Source organism: Balaenoptera ricei, chromosome 10 (assembly GCF_028023285.1).
Source record: "Balaenoptera ricei isolate mBalRic1 chromosome 10, mBalRic1.hap2, whole genome shotgun sequence".
Classification (NCBI taxonomy): domain Eukaryota; kingdom Metazoa; phylum Chordata; class Mammalia; order Artiodactyla; family Balaenopteridae; genus Balaenoptera; species Balaenoptera ricei.
In genome coordinates this window covers 15,055,886-15,074,985 of record NC_082648.1, presented here as the reverse complement: position 1 = coordinate 15,074,985, position 19,100 = coordinate 15,055,886, and the positions used below count along the sequence as shown (strand labels likewise).

The 19,100-nt window shown below is 38.0% G+C and overlaps 1 protein-coding gene and 1 long non-coding RNA gene across 4 annotated transcripts in view; one reads left to right on the top strand and one right to left on the bottom strand.

Annotated features, from left to right (window-relative positions):
- PIK3C2G (phosphatidylinositol-4-phosphate 3-kinase catalytic subunit type 2 gamma) overlaps positions 1-19,100 on the bottom strand; it is a 358,923-nt gene that overhangs the window by 261,819 nt on the left and 78,004 nt on the right. For all 3 annotated transcript variants that reach the window (XM_059934511.1, XM_059934512.1, XM_059934513.1), the window contains 2 exons: positions 14,191-14,322; positions 7,186-7,300 (listed from right to left, as the gene is read on the bottom strand). In XM_059934511.1, the coding sequence (XP_059790494.1) occupies positions 7,186-7,300; positions 14,191-14,322 (247 nt within the window). The remainder of the gene's footprint in view (positions 1-7,185; positions 7,301-14,190; positions 14,323-19,100) is intronic.
- LOC132372436 (uncharacterized) overlaps positions 1-19,100 on the top strand; it is a 45,662-nt gene that overhangs the window by 16,833 nt on the left and 9,729 nt on the right. The gene's annotated exons all lie outside the window — the stretch shown is intronic.

The following is a 19,100-nucleotide window of genomic DNA, read 5'->3' as shown; positions in this document are numbered from 1 at the left end:
TGTATCCATTCAGCCAGTCTATGTGTTTTAGTTGGAGCATTTAATCCATTTACATTTAAGGTAGTTATCAATATGTATGTTAGTATTAACATTTTCTTAATTGTTTTGTGTTTGTTATTGTAGGTCTTTTCCTTCTCTTGTGTTTCCTGCCTAGAGAAGTTCCACTAGCATTTGTTGTAAAGCTGGTTTGGTGGTGCTGAATTCTCTTAGCTTTTGCTTGTCTATAAAGGTTTTAATTTCTCCATCAAATCTGAATGAGATCCTTGTTGGGTAGAGTAATCTTGGTTGTAGGTTTTTCCCTTTCATCACTTTAAATATGTCCTGCCAGTCCCTTCTGGCTTGCAGAGTTTCTGCTGAAAGATCAGCTGCTAACTTTATGGGGATTTCCTTGTATGTTATTTGTTGTTTTTCCCTTGCTGCTTTTAATATTGTTTCCTTGTATTTAATTTTTGATAGTTTGATTAATATGTCTCTTGGTGTGTTTCTCCTTGGATTTATCCTGTATGGGACTCTCTGCACTTCCTGGACTTGATTGACTATTTCCTTTCCCATATTAGGGAAGTTTTCAACTATTATCTCTTCAAATATTTTCTCAGTCCCTTTCTCTTTCTCTTCTTCTGGGACCCTTATAATTGGAATGTTGGTGCATTTAATGTTGTCCCAGAGTTTCTGAGACTGTTCTCAATTCTTTTCATTCTTTTTTCTTTATTCTGCTCTGTGGTAGTTATTTCCACTATTTTATCTTCCAGGTCACTTATCCGTTCTTCTGCCTCAGTTATTCTGCTATTGATCCCTTCCAGCGAATTTTAAATTTTATTTATTGTGTTGTTCATCGTTTGTTTGCTCTTTAGTTCTTCTGGGTCCTTGTTAAACGTTTCTTGTATTTTCTCTTTTCTATTTCCAAGATTTTGGATCATCTTTACTATCATTACTGTGAATTCTTTTTCAGGTAGACTGCCTATTTCCTCTTCATTTGTTTGGTCTGCTGGGTTTTTACCTTGTTCCTTCATCTGCTGTGTGTTTCTCTGTCTTCTCATTTTGCTTAACTTACTGTGTTTGGGGTCTCCTTTTCGCAGCCTGCAGGTTCGTAGTTCCCGTTGTTTTTGGTGTCTGTCCCCATTGGCTAAGGTTAGTTCAGTGGGTTGTGTAGGCTTCCCGGTGGAGGGGAGTGGTGCTTGTGTTCTGGTGGATAAGGCTAGATCTTGTCTTTCTGGTGGGCAGGACCGCATCCAGTGGTGTGTTTTGGGGTGTCTGTGACCTTACTATGATTTTAGGCAGCCTCTCTGCTAATGGGTGGGGTTGTGCTCCTGTCTTGCTAGTTGTTTGGCATGGGGTGTCCTGCACTGTTGCTTGCTGGTCGTTGATTGGAGCTGGGTCTTAGCGTTGAGATGGAGATCTCTGGGAGAGCTTTCGCCGTTTGATATTAAGTGGAGCCCGGAGGTCTCTGGTGGACGAGTGTCCTGAACTTGGCTCTCACACCTCAGAGGCACAGGCCTGACACCCAGCCGGAGCACCAAAACCCTGTCAGTCACACGGCTTGTTGTCCAAGCCACTAGAGTAGAAATGAGGTGGTAAGTAAAGAAGCGAAAAGGCTTCTGCTAGCCCCACAGAGACTGCGACTGCTGTAGCGGGGCTGTGCCGCCACAGCTCGCAGTCCACGGAGCAGTTGGAGTCACGAAGGCTTCCTGTGAGGCTGTTTGGGCCGCCCGGGTTGCCTGGGTTGCCTGCGTCACGGCTGCCAGTGCCACTCTGCGCACTCTGTTCAGCTGGCTTTCTGCTTTGCCGTGCGGGCTGCTGCTTGCAGCTCGGGCTCACGGCTCCTCCTGCCCTGACAGTTCGCCGACAGCTGCCCTAGAATTCTTTTGAGTACTATGCATTATGGAGGAGGAGAAAGGTAAACATTAACAATTAAAATAGGGTACAATATGTATATAGCACCCCAAAGCTGTGTTTCAAGTTATTAATGGCAAACATGTGACTCTTCTCCTTCTGTGGTCATGACCCACTAAGTCTGGCCTTGGCCTCAGTCTTTTTTTTTTAATGGAGTGCTCCAGGAGCCTTCTTTTAATGTGTGCACTGCATGTGCCATGACACCTATTTGTCAAGTGTTGAAGATAGACTCCTGTTTTCAAGCAAAAAAAATTATGAGGCTCTTTCTTCTGGGGTACAGGCAAATACTCAGACCCAGTCATCCAAACTTCTAATTCATACCTCCTTAAACATTTGAATATTATTATCTTCTTGTGTTCCATTTATCCATCTTACTTTACTTCCTCCCTCATCCTTTTCCACTTACACTTGGCCACCACGGTTTCTACTATGACTTCATGTCTTGGAATTCCTTGAAGAAGCTGCTGTGAATATCCCTAGTGTCCATGACCCACAACCATGCCAATAAGGTGTCCATGGGCTTGCTCAGACCCCCCATGATTCTGTCAGTTTGTTCAAAGAAATGCAGCCTGACTGTAGATGTAGCTTGGATATTATAAGGCACACAAATATTGGACCATAAGTTCTATGCAGTTCAAGGGAGGGAAGGATGCCTACTAACTGGATGGCAATTGCTGTGAGTCTCAAGGAAGGAGTTGTAAAAGAGGGACCCATATAGTGGTTCAGGAGTGAAAAGAACCTATGCTACATTAGGACACAAAATGTACTGTGGTCTAAGGACCAGGTACCAATAATAAGACTGTTGCCTCCCCATGACATTGCTGATAATTAAGGATAAGCAGGTAATGAAATGTTAGGTAAAGGAAAATACTTTGCATGAATGAGTAGGTAAGAACTATGGTTTAAAGAGAAGGACTGCTCACACAAGAAGAAAAACCGAACATAGTGGTATCTATCAGAATTCTAACAAGCGGACCAAAGTGCTAAGTTTAGAAATATCTGTAGGTTTGATTATTGTAGTGATCAGATGTATGGACACATATCAGTAATTTACAAATACTGTATTCCTGGTGCTATGCTAGATTCTGGGGCTAAAACACTGTCAATGTCCTCAAAAATCAAGAAGTCAATGGGAAAGAAGTTCTTGAGAAAGAAAAATAATGTAAATGTGTTGATAAAAATCTTATTGGCTATTATGTGAATATAGAGGAAGGGCACTTAACCCTGCTTGGAGTGGAAAGAGAGGAGGGGGTAAGGGAGAGATCCCTAGAGAAGGGTCCATGGATCCTAAAAGGTGAATAACAATTACAGACACTAAGCCTGAGAGATGGGCAGTAGACGGTGAAGGGAAGACGGTAGATACATTGCAGGCAGGGAATAGTATTCATAAATGCACATAAGGTAAAAGCAGGACAGTGCATGTCAGAAACTATAACTCTTTCAGTGTTGCTGGAGCAACATTGTCAGTCAAGGAGTGGCAAGGGAAACATTGGAGGGGGCTACGTTGTATTGCTCGTCCTTAATTCTCTAGGTAGCGCTGAGTTATTGAAGAGTATAAATGGGAGAGTGGCAGGTTCAGATTTACGTTTTAGAAGGATCACATTTGTGGATTTTGGATTAGAGAATAACAAAACTAAAGACAAGAAAAAAAACATCTAAACCATTGTAACCTAGGAGGGAACTGTTGAACTAGGGCAGATGAGGTGGGGAATTGTGAGGACAGACATGAGGAACACATGGAGATAAGTTGGCAGAATATAGTGTGGACTGAATATGAGTAGCGAGAAAGAAGGAGGAGACAAGTGAAACAGCTCGGTGTATCTGGGGGCATGAACAGACATAAATAATTCAGGGAGTGAAAGCATTTTGAGAGGATGGTGAGCTCAGTTTGGGATGTGTTGTCTTTGAAGCTGTCTACAGAATATCCAGGTGAGAAGCTAGGCAGGCACGTGCTTATATTTGTCTGAAGCATGTGGTGTAAAGGAGTCTGAACTAAAGATACAGACTTAGAAGTGAACCTGCAAGATACTGTAAATTAAACCTTAAGAATGAATGAGACCCAGCAATTCCACTGCTGGGTATACACCCAAGATAAATGAAAACATATGTTCACACACAAATTTGTATATGAATGTTCATAGCAGCACTATGCTTAATAGCCAAAAGGTGGAAACAATCTAAATGCATATCAACTAATAAGTGGATAAAGTGTGGTATATCTATATAATGTAATATTATTCAACAATAAAAAAGAAATAAATACTGATATATGCTACAAAGTGGATGAATTTTGAAACATTATGCTAAGTAAAAGAATCTAGCCACAAAAGAACACACATTGTATGATTCCATTTATATGAAATGGGCAGAACAGGTGAATCTACAGAGACAGAAAGTGCATTAGTAGTTGCTTAGAGTTGGGACTAGGAAGTGATAGCTAAAAGTTATGAGATTTCTTTATAAAAATGAAAATGCTCTAAAATTGACGTTGGTGAGATTAGTTGCACATATCTGTGAAAATACTAGGAAACACTGAATTGCACACTTTAAATGGGAGGATTGTATGGTATGTGAAGTATATCTCAATACAGCTTTAAAGAAATTCTCTCAGGGAGAATATGTCTACTGAGAATAGCAATGGGCAGCAGATGGAATCCTTGAGAACTGGCAATAGTGGGGACTAGCTGAAGAAGACAGAGAAAGAATAACCAGAGAGAGTGCGAAGAGAAACCTAGGGCAGCAACAGAGGGGAAGAGTGTTCTGTAATGGGGAAGAGACAGTGCCAAAAATTGCAGAGAGAGGGCTAGTATGAAGAGGAATGAGAACAAGCACTGGATTTGGCAACTAGAAATTAGCGGCTTGCCTGACAATAGTTCAGTGTGGTGAGGACAAATAAACCAAAATATAGTGAATTTAGACATGAATGAGAAGATGAATAAGTAGAGAAACATAAAACAAAACAAGAGCAACATTAACTAAAACAGCTCTGCTCTTAGGGCTTAAATTATGAGTCACTCTACTACACTGTATACAGAGAGAGGGAGGAAGTTGAGGGAGATACAAGTTGATGGAATCATATAACAATTTGCCTCCATGTCTGAACTCAGATCTACTTCACTCTATCCACTGCTTCCAGTCAGCAGCACAGCATGAAAAAAACAAGACTGACTTGAAGGAATCAAGTTCTGTAACATATATCCCTTATCATACTGTGGTGGCAACAGTGTGGCAGTAATTGTCCATCTAATGTAGACAGTCAGCAAAGTACAGACCTGAAAGAAGTTGGACAGGCATAGTACTGTACAATTCTTTCATTGCACGTAGGTGAAAATAGAAGGTTAAATGACTTGTTCACAGTCATAAAGTTTACTGTTAAAGAGCTAAGACTAGACTCTGGATTTCCTAACTCTCAGCCTGACCTCTTTCCCTTGAGACCCACCCTGACTCCTTAACAACACTGGTTGCAGAACTTGCTTCTAATTTCCTTACCATCTCATAATCTTTAGGTTGAAAATTCTGCTCTAAATTTAGCTGTGTGTAATTAGAGTGATGCTGGTTATTAAGGCTTTTAATACCTTAGTAACTCCTATTTTATTTTGTATATTTCATCATCAATAAAAAACATCTGAGACGTTTCCCTCTATGTCTATACCATTTGAAATTATTTTGTAAAAGCAGATAATTTAACGTTTTTGCATACTGTTGAATTATTTCCATGCCCTCTCTCCTTTTTTTGTAAGATAAATTCTGTCATGGCTCCAGGTCTCTGCTTTGAAATCTATGCTGCTGTCGAATGCTCGAAACTTTGCTTCAGATTCCACTTCCAAGATCTGTGTTCCTAAAGCAGCTGTTCCCCTCATCTGAGAAGAATCAAGGCGAGTCTCATCTGATAGTCTCCCTTACATCCTCCACCCCACCGCTGCTGCTGAAGGCCCAGATACTCATAAATTTATATCCACAAAGCTCTGGCAATGGTCAGACTTGGAAGATTTTGGTTAAGCTCAGGTGGTTTGGATCTGGCAAGAAATAGTCCGATAAGAAATGCATTCATCCTCTCAAAGAAAGGTAGCTGTCCTGTTATGAGGAAACATCTGCTAATCAGTAAGCCATCACATGCTGAGTGTTAGGATGTGCCGAGATCCACCCTGAAAAACCACTCTTTTTTATCATCATGTCCATGGATTCGAAGTGGATCTTTGGCTACTGTCGCGGGGGGACATCCTCCATCCTTCAGAGTGAAAGCCACATTTTTATTAGTGTTCTTTTTCTTTACCGTTTTTAACATCTTGCTGTCCATTTTGCTAAACTTTGTCCCTCACACCCCTCACCCCAAACCTGGAAATTTTACGAACCTCCGGACTTCACTAGTTCCCTCTAGTATAGTGATCCTCACTGAAGGCAAATTTACCCCTAGAGATCATCTAACGATATTTGGAGGCATTTTTGATTGTCAGAACTGGGGAAGTGCTACTGGCACCTAGTGGGTAAAAGTCAAAGATGCTGCCAAGTATCCTACAAAGCACAGGACAGTCCCCACAACAAAGACTTATCCTGTCCAAAATGCCAATAGTACCGAGGTTGAAAAATCCTGCTCTACAGAATGCTGCCCAGTTTTCCCTATGGAGATGGAAAGTCCATATTCCCTGCATAGCCATGTATGGGAGTGTCCATGCTTCAGGTATCTGATTAACCTGATCACTTATAATCACGAAAAAATGAGGAAAGTGAGAAAAAAATCCTCTGAGTAGAAAGGACCAAAGCCTGGAATCATTAACCACCTTTCATTCATGATTACAAATAGCAGAAAGTAGAGAGCCTTTAAGGAAAAAGAAAGGATATTTATTTGCAGTTTCTCCCCCACTATCCAGCTAATTGCTAGTCATTTAGGAAACACAAAACAAAAGAAATTTTAAGGAAACATGACACAATGAAGAGGCAGGTATGAATAAGGTACCAAGTTAATAATATATACTAATGACTGTTTTTAGACAATGGAAAGAAAAATGAATACGTATAATGAGTAGATTCATGGCAACACTCCATCCCTCTCCTTCATGATTGTGTTTGATAGAGAATGGCTTGAAATTGCTATTATGTAAGCTGAGAGAAAAGTGCTTTGAAAATACTGAATGCAAAATAAAAGCAATAGAGATTTTACAAATCCCAGAAGGCTGGAGAAAGAGAAGACTATTAAAATGTGTGATCCTGGAAGAAAACTGTTTCTATAATTGACAACAAGCTACTTATCAACCAGTACTTGCTGTGTGTACTTTAATCTCATAGCCTGACACTTACCTGCAGGGTCACTGGGGATGGCTGACTTATATCCCACACTCCTGGAGCTATCAGTTCTTTGGGAGGCTCACTCTGTAATGTTGTGCTGAATAACATAGACCTGAGAATTGATTTGCTGCAAAAGACAACACATATGGACAGGCAGAAGTCACTTCAAAAGGGAAGCTATTATTATCTATAAATTTCTTTTGGAGCATAAACATAATCAGCTATTTCAGTAGCTTCATTCAGTAGCTAGAAGATAAATACAATATTCCTCAAGCCTAGGTACTGATTAGTGGTTCATTTCTAATATATTGCATGCATGGCTATGTCCATAGACACCTTCATTTATTTTCCACATAAGAAAATTGTTTCCACAATGGTTTTTAACAGGTAGCATTTACTCTTAATTTCCAACAATGTTGATCACAAGATGGGACTAAGAATCTCAAATTTATATTCTTGGAGTTATAACTCCCTTAAATCAATAAAGATGTTAACTCTTAAGCACATTTTTTTGCTCCAGGGTGACTAAATTCCTTGGGCATCTTTAAAGATATGAGCTCTAAACTTATAGAAAAAAAAGATTTAAATTAGCGTATGATTTGCAGAATCAAAACAGTTGTGGGACTTCATAGAGGAAATGATTCTTTAAGCATAAATAGAAAGATTATTCATATTTTGAGTATTTAAAACTATGCTGTAAATTACCATAGCAAATGAGAGTGAATACAGGAAAGACTTTAGACAGGAAGAATTCATGGATACTTTTAACAGCTTCAGTAACATCCAGATCCACAGAGGCTTATAGGAATTAAAAAAACAAGCTACACCTGGCTTGTATATATGAATAAGATTATTGGTAAAATGTTCCATGATCACTAAGAACAGTCTTTGATCAACATACCAAATTAAAACTGTAGAACTTAAAGTCAATAAAATTAAGTTCATAAAGAACTTTAAAGCAAAATAAGCCTTTTTGAAAATAACATAGAATTCTACCTTGCCATTTAATGGACAAATATGCAAAATATGAAGGAAAAAATCCAACAAATAAAGTTTTTAAATCCTGAGGCTTCCTGAGGCTTGGCTTCTTTATTTTTCATATCTAAAGATATTGTTAAAAAGTATCTGCCCAAGGGATATATTTTAAACATTTTAAACATTTATAATTTTAAACATTCTGGGTAGATATCTTTATACAACCCAAGAATATTCTTTTAGCAGAATGAATTTTAAGTCTTTATTTTCCCTTTGTTCTATTCCCTCCTCATCTGGAGAAAGTTGTTTTTGTTTTGTTTTGTTTTTTGGTATAACAATACCAGGGACCAGTATTAGCAAGCTAAAAGTTAACTCAATGAGGTAAAGATTAGAAAATTATGATTGTGATTTTCTCTTTTACTTTTCAGAGTATATAACCTTGCCCTAAATGGTCTGAAGCATCCATCCTCTTGGGAAAAGTTTTGGCCTAGTTTCAGCCAGAATGCGAAAAGAAGGTCTAACACTATGTTTTGGAGGGCTCAGATGTTAATGTCCTCCACAGTATTTACAGAAAATATTCATATCCACAGTAGAATCAACAGGAGTGAGGAGGGAGGATGTGGCATAATGGAAGGGGAATGTGGCAAAAGAAAAAGCCACGACTTTCTGGCAATTTGAGATTGTGGGAAGCAGAAGGTAGACAGAGGTATCCCAATTTCCCCCTCTTCTGCCTATAGGAAGACCCATGGGGAGGAGTGTTAGATAAGTGAGCATAGCCTAATGATGAGGGCAGAGGGGACTCCATTCTGTACCCCATGCTTCAGATCCTGGAAGAAAGTCACCTATTGAGCTGCTCTTGTACCAACTTGTGGAGTGACCTTAAACTTCGGGCCATGTGACATACAGGCAAAAGGAACTCCTGTGTTTAGCTTTATTGGGTCTTCTTTGGCTTCTGTACAGAAGAGATGGAGTCTAGGCACAGCTAAAAATATCTGTGTGAGGGTGTTTTCATAAAGGGGGTCACATGGTGGGGACAAAGGGCCTCTGTAATAAGGGCATCTGATTGAACCATCTGAGCTGAGGTCAGCTGGATGTCCCATATGGGTCTATGGTGCCTGCGAGAGTCCAAGTCACCCAGGGAGTGTCAGTAAGCCCTGGTGAAGCTGGGAGAGCACCAATCACAAGCTACACAAGATATAACAAATAACCACCAGCTTAAGAATGCCTTCGATTTGGATATCATAAGTAACTAGTTCAAATAATCTGTTTCTTTTCTGATCCTTTGTATCCAGATATCCTCTTAGAAAGAGAAGGTGTCGGGAAGCTATCTGAGTGACTAAGCATTTTATCCGAAGGAGGGAGACTGCATAATTCTAAAAGGACTATTTAAATTATTGAATTGACTAATTTTTTGTAATTGATGTAAAGTTTTTTTCTTCTCATTAGTTACAGGGTAGGAGCTCATGAGGAAAAGTGTGATATATTAAGTGCATTTTTCTTCACATTTAAGTTGTGTAATGAGTTATATTTATGGCCTTACTATATTTATACGTCTTGGCCATATTTCACTCTTAAAATCTCAATGACCTAAGCTGATTCCTACAAAAATGAAGGGACTCATTTCTCTCCTTTGATGGAGTCTGGATCAACAGTCACCCTGGCCTTAACCCTGAGGCATACAGGGCAGAGTGAAGTCAGAACTCTTGATTCAGGTACATGTATGAAAGGATGTATCAAGCAATAGGGCATAGAGAGAATGAGCTTCTAGCTGTCCAACTGAGGTTGATATAATACATACTTTAAGGCAATTTGGGGGAAAGGATGTTTGGCACCATTCTTTGGGTTCTCTGTGTGTTGGATATTAGCTAATTTATATTCTGATAAGGGACTATATCTAAACATCTTTTTCGATATTGTAAGCATGATGGGGACTAAATTTCCATAGACTTCTGTGAATAGAAAACACGAGGATAAGGAAGATGATCAGTGGAATTAAGATGTTAAAAGGATGCATCTAAGAGTGTTGATGGTCTCAGAAAGAGGATGAAAATGGAAACTTTTAATACTCAAGTTGGTGGGGTTCACCAGTAGTTTTTTTTTTTTAATTGGGGTATAATTGCCTTACAATGTTGTCTTAGTTTCTGCTGTACAATGAAGTGAATCAGCTATATGTATACCTATATCCCCTCCCTCTTGGACCTCCCTCTCACCACCCTGCCCCCCATCCCACCCATCTAGGTCATCACAGAGCACCGAGCTGAGCTTCCTGTGCTTACAATGCTGTGAAAAGGTTTATTAAGTCAGTTAAAATTAAGCAAACAAACAAAAACATGGCAAAAGCAAAACATGCCAGAAACAGTTTCATATAGTGGAAAGAGCACCAGACGTTATATCAGGACATCTGTACCCTGTCTTCATTAACTAGCCTTAATTACCTTAAGTTCTTTGAGCTTCTTGCACAAAATCAGTGGTTTTCGAGAGTTTTATATTTGTTTTCATATGGCTTGGTGGTTGGGGGAGTAGACTTTAGAAAGGTGTTGAGGAGATGGCAAATAGATTTGACTCCAGAATTTCAAATGCCACCCTGCCTACCCCCCCCCCCCCATCTAGCATGTGTATAAACTGTTCATTGATCTTATACGTGGAGAGTTTGAATAAGATGTCATTAGAAAAAGACCATGCTGATAAATATAGCATTTCTATTCTTAAGGATCCTTTTGATTTCAGTATTGTACAAATTCCTATGCCTAGAAAAACCAAACCAAAATTTGTGGCACCAGGAGAACAGATGGGTTGGTTTACCCTCTCTGGGTCCCTGTTTCCTCAGACAATAAAAAAGTGGTTTGAATACATTAATTATTGTCATTTTTAGCTAGGCTTCTATACATCCATGGCTTGGCATTCTGGAACCAGCACTTCCAGAAGATCTCGTACTGTAAAACTCTTTGGGACTCTGACTCTCATAGGTCTAACAGGTTTCATGCCCAAGAGCAGAGCCCAGGTAAGGCTGAGAGAGGCAGTGAGGTTTTCACAGTGCATTCATGGAGTAGGGCATGGCACATAAGGGCAGGAAGGGAGGCAGCTTGATGTAGTAACATGTGTGGAGAGGAGAGAAGTCAGCCCTTCATTCTGGTTCTTGTTCTATTCCTAAGTAGCCCAATGACCTCTAGCAGCCCCTTTAACCTTCCTTCATCATAAAGATCTTCACATATAAATGAGATATTTGAATTAGTTGAGCTCTGAGGGTCTTTCTTGTACAGGATGGAAGAATGATAAGGAATTTTCATCCACAACTTGCTTCTATTATTTGATTTTAAGGATATACCTGAAATGATCATTTATAGTGGGATCAGGGTTGGTTACTCAGACAACAGTCTAAGGAATAAAATTTTATTAAGATTAAGATTTATTTAGACCTCTTTTGAAATTCCGCTAAAGATTCTGATTTTCCTGGGCTTTAACGCATCTCAGGAGCTCTGAAAATACTGATGCTTGGCCCCTCCACAGACCAGTTAAATTAGAATCTTTGGGAACACATGGGTTTATTTTTAAATCTCCCCAGGAGATTCTATTGTTCAATAAAGGTTGAGAATCTCTGCACTGAAGGAGTTTACCACAATTTAGAAATGCTAAGTAACTACCATACTATTTGTTTTGAATTTAAGTAGGGAAGGTAGGTCATAGAAATTATTGAGGTGAGAACAACACTTTCTTACTGCAGTGTGGAGGCATTGTGAATATAGATATGGTATAAGTCCTGTCTGCAAAGGAGAGGATTATAAAACTTTCGTGGGCAAAATTTTACCTTTGTTTTTGAAACATATTTTTTAATAGGGTTGAAGGTGAATTTGTGTGCTTGAAAATGTTGAAGTTTATTTTTATTTGTACACACCCTCGATGCAGCTATAACCAATACATCTGAGTTTAATCTTCATTGGTTCTTCTGAAACCCACTTCTGGAAACCACAAAGAGATAGGAAACCTTTAATTCTGCATATTTTCAGGTTGTGTGTATCTTGGAAAAAATAGAGACATAAATGCTCATTACAGCTCCACATGGTTGGGTATGAGAAATTCAAGCTGTAATAAATGATAGATTCAATACCAAATGTTTATGGGCAGGGGTCATTCCGTGAAAGAAAATGAAATTAAGTGACTTATTTGCTGTGATCTGGAAATACCTCCATCAAATAAATTGGGTTAGAATCTCTGTAACTCAAAGCAATGAGCACAGTGGGAGTTATTACATCTCCCCAACCGGCCCACATGATGGATTTCTGATGTCTTAAAAAGATCTGGATTTCTTTAAGTTGTTTAGCCCAGGAGAGAGGCAGATTTTCTGATTTTCATAAGAAATAGTCTTTTGGAAATACATTTACAAATCCTTATTGAAGCTCTCTTTGAAGTAAGTTGTGTTTCTGTGATGTCTCATCATGCACAATTTTGCCACTTTCTCTTAGGAAAACCATTTAGTATCAGTCCCATATGGCATTTCTTAAAGATGCCCATTGTCCACGATCACTCGCATATAAAATGTTTATCAGAGGTTAAGTGACAGATGACAAAACAACATGGAGGCAGTGTTTTAGTATCATAACCATGTAGAAAAAAGCTTTGAAGAGTAGCTTGAAAGACAAAAATATTCCGAACTTTTTATGTTTAACATTTTTTGATTACCTGTTATGTGAAAAGTAGTATGTTAGATGATGAGAGGGCATAAAATGAATTAAATTCTTTTTCAGTGAATAGCTGGAAATATATTCTACAAACATGCTGGATATTACAAATACTGCAGTTGAAACTTTAAAGAAACTCACTCATGAGATGGAAGGGCACCTGCATAGCTGCTCCTAGTGAGAAAGTAATGAAAGTTCTTAGCCCACAAATCAGATTTTTGAAATATCTGCTAACAGCAGTTGGTATTCCTTTTAGGGCTGAACTGTTTCTTATAGACTTTTGAAATTTTATTTCATTCTAAATCTCCTACAGAGATTGATATTTTTTCCAATTCAATTTAATAAACAAACCTGTACTGATTGCCTATTTATAAGAGGTACCATGTTAGATGATAGAAATTACAAAGAAGATACATTCCCTGTCCTCATACATGTGGAAATTGGCTATAACATGAAAACTAATAAAAGAGCAACACACACACACACACACATCATAATTAACCTAATAAAAAATGATTTTAAAAATGCATAACAGTTGCTTTGATGATAATTTATTTATATTGACTAAATGTGGGAACTAAAAGCTGATGAATTTTCCTAACATTTTTATATTACCAAATCTTTCTAAAAGAGCAGGGGCAGAAACATCCTTTGTAATAATATTAAAATAACAACATAGGTTCTATTTCTTCGAAAGTCATGTAGTATACAATTTGATTCTAAAGCAAGTCTTGCCATGGAAAAGTAACTAAGATGTTTTATTTAAAATATTTTTTCCTTAATAACACTGAAAAATCATGTAATTGACTTTATCAAATATTGTAAGTATTAATAATTCCAAATCCTTATGGTTAAATCAACAGTTAATTTTTCAATGGCAATTAGTTCTGATAGAATATCAGAACTCCTATTTGGCTTACTTTTCTGAAAAATATCCTCTTAAAGTTGACATATATTTCTTCTTGGCAATAAAAGGTCAGTAAACCAATTACATTGAATAATTTTACTTCAGCTAGAATTTCATGACTTACATTGTTTCTAAATGACAGTACTGATCTAAATCATTTTAAATTAGTAATTCCAGAGAAACTGGCTGGTCACATAAGGAAAAGAAATTGAGATTGGTCATGCCAATACCTTTTCATGACCCAGATGACAAGCTGAGCATGATGCCTGTTTCTAAAGCCACTTCTACATTTTGCTTTTCAGTCCCGCTTTCAATAGTCATGATTTATATTGAGCTACCTCAATTTTAGAATAAAACGTCTTCTTGATTTTCTCATTATGCCATATGCGGCTCACTATCCAGTTCCAAGGAGGTTTTTATTGAGATGGAAGTTTTATTAAGCACAAATGATATACTTACTGTTTTGGAAACAGTGGAAGACAAGTCCAGGCCAATAAATCTGCATTGTTCGTTGCACAGGTAATCCCAAACAGTTTTATAGTGAGCATGGATTCCCTTGGAAGTGACTTTATTTCAAGAGGAAAATTGATTCTTAAAATAAAAGAAAGAAGTAGGTTATCTACCCAATTGCAACGATGTTTTCATAAATATTTCCTTGTAATATAATGTCATGTGACAAAAATATTTTAACTATTTGACTCGAGGCATCCTCTTAAATTTTGTGTTGTATCTTGTAAAAGTAGAAATATAGAAGTACATAGAGTAATGAGATTGATTACTCTAAGGGGATTGCTATGATTTTGTTATATAAGCTTATTTTTTAAAATTACAATAACTTGAGCATAATAAAAGAATGATTAACATTGTCTTAGGGAATGGGGGGAAGGCAGGAAATAACTCATAATGGGTCTTAAAGAGTAAGTTGGTTACAATCAGATGGAGATTTGGAAAAGAATATTCCAAGAAGAGAAAAGCGCATAGACAAGGGCATATATGCATGTAGCTGAGGAGTGGTGAGCGGCTCATTGTGGCTAGAACACAGAATGTAGTCAAGTTGATCTGGAAAGTTATGGAGGATGCAATTAGAAAGACAGGTGGTTGCCAGGGTGTTTAAGAACTCTGTATGCTAGGCAAAGGGATCTGAGATTTTTCCTAATGGCAATAGGAAATGTTTAAATGAAAGAGCTAAAAGCATAGAAAGTTGTTTATAATTTTAAATGTGGACTATTCTGGGTGATAATGAGATTCCAGGAATTTGGGGGTTGATTGCTGAGATGTAATAGACAATACAATTCCTGGATATGTCAAGGTGAATCAAACTCAGACCCTGGATGGATTGTAGATATGGACAAAAAAAGGGGCTAAGGATAAATACAAGATTGTTAATAGGGGAAAAAAACTTGAATTGGGGCATTGAATCCATCAATATATATGAGACTGCTTAGAAGGTTATAAATGATACTGTAAGATTGGGAGGGGTACACCTGGGTGGTAGAAGTATCTAAGAAGAAAGGGCTTTTGACAGAAAGTTGAGAGTGTGATCTGAGGTCCCTAATCATGGACAGGAAGAAGGATACAAGAGCCTCAAGAGAAGTATGGGGTTTAGGAGATATCTACTTATGAGACAAGAAGTCATTTTTCAAAAAGTTGAGATGGGGGGAATATGTTTACCAGAAGATGAGAATGCTATGAAGAAATGGGAAAATTGGAACAGACGTTAGCATGTAGGGGAAGATTAATGGGAACTGATTCACCAAGGAATGGGAAGAAGTAAAAGGAAAGTGACTGGAAGAGCAAATGCACAGTTTGTATTGGATGATATCTGATGCCATTAGGTATGAGGAGTATGAACAGAATCCACTGGCCTTGTAATTCCCAGTTGAACTTTGAAATCAAGTTGTTTTAGCAGTGGGTGATTATTAGAGGACTGATTGTGACCAAAGTCTATTATCCAGTTGGAAAGTGCTTACTGAGGTTGGCCCAGGTGAGGCCTCAGGTAGTATCAAGTGTCTTCTCACACAAGAAGTTGGCTGTCTAATCTGGATATGGGGAGCAGTCCTTACTCAGGGTGTAAAATAAGACTTTGGTGACCTCCTTTTGTGTGTGGCTAGGTAGCATGCAGCCTTAGGAATGAGGAGGAGTTAATTCAGCCCAGTGATCATAACTGATTTTGAGGAAGTACACATCTCTCCCCTCAACATGCTGTTCTCTGAGATGGAGCGGTCCAGACCCAGGTGGTGGTAAGACATCTAACAAAAGGAAAGACAGAAGGGCTATTTTAGAGTTTGAATGGATAACTGATATTTGACTAACAGCATATTAGTGGAATAGGACAATGAAGAATTAAAGATGAATTCCAGGCTTCCAGATTATGTTGTAGTGGATTACCTATAACAGATAGAAAACACAGAGGAGGAGTATGGGGTAGGGGATATATGTGCAGTTTAGGGCATGATGTCATTGAGTTAATAATAACTCAGAGATGTCAATATGTAAGATATGAGTGGAGAAGATGAATCAGAGGTTTGGATTTGCATATGTGTGCATTCAAATATTGGCCCCATGACTGAACAGATGTTCTTCTTTGAGTGATGAATTTAACCTTTCTAAGCCTTGTTTTTCTTATCCATAAATGGAACGAATATTACATAACACAGTATGTGGCAAATGGTAGGTTGTATATCAGCCTTATATTCGGTATTCTATCAACAATGTAATAACTTATATTAGCCATTGTAGACAGATAAAATATAATTCTAGCTAAAAGTAAGGAAGGGAAATAAAAACTAGAGTAAAAAAAAATTATTTTTCAAGATTAGCAAAATTTAGACTATTGAAAATTAAATTATTACACATTTAGATATCTAAAACTAAAAGTCTCTTTTCTTTCATATTCCTTCATGGTCATAACATTCATTCAATGTAATGTGAACATATTTCTCAGCTTAAAAGAAGCTCTGAAACTCAACATAAAATGTTGATGATTCTGTGGAATGCACAGTAATTTCTTGAATATTCTCTCTTTTACCTGTAATTGACTTTCTATTCAGTTTTCATATTGCTGTGGTAGGATGGAAGCTATAATTTCACTTTATTTCTCACATAATCTGGAATGTTCTTTTTCCCATTGAGTCTGGCTTCTTCATGTATAACTTCACTTATTAGTGAGCTTTTCATATCAAGAATGACAAAAAACTCGATAAGTTACAGTGGATAGTTACTGCCAATCTCCATTCTGTCATTTTTATGAATAAAGATAAATTCTTCTAGGGTAAGAATACATGCTTTACAAATAGTTATTTATTCATTTCTTGAATAGATATGGATTTTTGAAGCCAGAATAATCTCAGAGTCACTGAGAAATCTTTTTTTATTAACTTCTACATGGCTATTGAAAAATCAAAGGAATGAACTTTTACCCAAAAAAAGGAAGAAAAATACTTTAAGAGACAATTCAATAAGTGAAGTCAGATTGCTTCTTTATATCCAAGCTGTTGGCACAGACCTCAAGTTTTAACCAGATGTTTGCCTTACTCTGCTGTTAAAAATGAGTAAACACTGACATTTTTCTTAAACATTCTTTTCTTCTATATGAGACAGCTTTTCTAAAATCAGAATAAGTTTTTGATAGTGAAAATGGAAGATTTAAAAAGTCACATTGTATAGAACTCCCTTATTAACACTAATATAAAATAACAGACCATTGTAAGGACTTTGACTTTTATCTGAGTGAAAAAGGGAGCCATTAAAGGATTATAAAACAGAAGAATGATGTGGCCTGACTTACATTTTAAAAGAGGTTACTTTAACTGCCGTGTGAGAAGGATTCTAAAGGTGCAAGGGAAGTAGGGTGACTATTACAAGGCTACTGTAGGAATACAGGGGAGATATGATGGTGGCCTAGACCAGTGAAAGTGATGAGAAGTAATGTTCTGGAAATATTCTGAGAGAGACAGTAGGATTCCTGGACATCGGGTTCTGAGAGAAGGAAATTCAGGCTAAGGATCTGACCTGAACAACCGATACTGGAAATGATCATCCAGAGTGGCCATCCATGGGTGGAACAAGTTCGGAGTGTAAGATCAAGAGTTTAGTTTTAGACATGTTGAGTGAGTATGTGTGAAGTTTGTGACTGATGCCTGTGTTGGCGATATAAATTTGGGAGTTGTTGGCATATAGATGGCATTTAAAGCTATGTGACTATAAGAGAAAACTAAGGAGTAAAGATAGATACAACAGCAGAGGCTTTAGGTTAAGACTATGATCAGTCTGGGAGAAGAAAAGAATATGGAGAAGGAATGCCCAGTGAGGGAGGAGAATAGCTTAAAGAATGTGGGAGTCAGCTCCTACCAGATCATGTAAGATGAAGACTGAGAAACAAACATCAGATTTAGCTCTGCAGGTCATGAGTGACTCTAATGGTCAATTTCAGTGGAGCAGAGATGATGAAAGCCTGATTGGAGAATGCATGAGAGCAGAGGAAAAAAATGGAAGAACGTGAATACAGACGACTCTTCGGAAGGGTTTTGCTGCAAAGTAGAGGGAAAACTGGCATGCCTGCTGTTGAAAAAATGAAGTAGAGTTTGTTTTGTTTTTTAATTTAAGATGTGAGAACTATTTGTAGAATATAAATACTCAGCCCAAGATTTTATATGTTGTAAGAAACAGTATGAAAATCACAGTAAAAACCTCAGCTTTGGAGTCAGAGTGGGTCTGAGTACTAGTTCTGCCACTTACTGGTTGTGGGACCTGGGGCAAGTTAATTAAGTTTCATAAACATTAATATTCTGATCTGTAAAACAGAGATGACAGTATCTGTTCTGGATTTTTGTTATTAAGTTTATTTATTTATTTATTTATTTATTTATTTATTTATGGCTGTGTTGGGTCTCTTAGTTTTTTCGTGTGAGGGCTTTCTCTAGTTGCGGCAAGTGGGGGCCACTCTTCATCGCGGTGCGGAGGCCGCTCTTCATCGCGGTGCGCGGGCCTTTCACTATCGCGGCCCCTCCCGTTGCGGGGCACAGGCTCCAGACGCGCAGGCTCAGTAGTTGTGGCTCACGGGCCCAGTTGCTCCGTGGCATGTGGGATCTTCCCAGACCAGGGCTCGAACCCGTGTCCCCTGCATTAGCAGGCAGATTCTCAACCACTGCGCCACCAGGGAAGCCCCTGTTATTAAGTTTAGATGAGATAATATATTTGGGGGGTATACTCTGATGACTGGAATACAATAAGTGGTCAAAATCTATGTAACATATTATTGTTAAATGAAGTTTCTGTCCTTAAGTTTACAGTCTAGTAATAAAATGTATGATTAACTGTAGAGTAATGGGTACATGTTAATAAAATATATAAAGAATGCTACAGGCCAA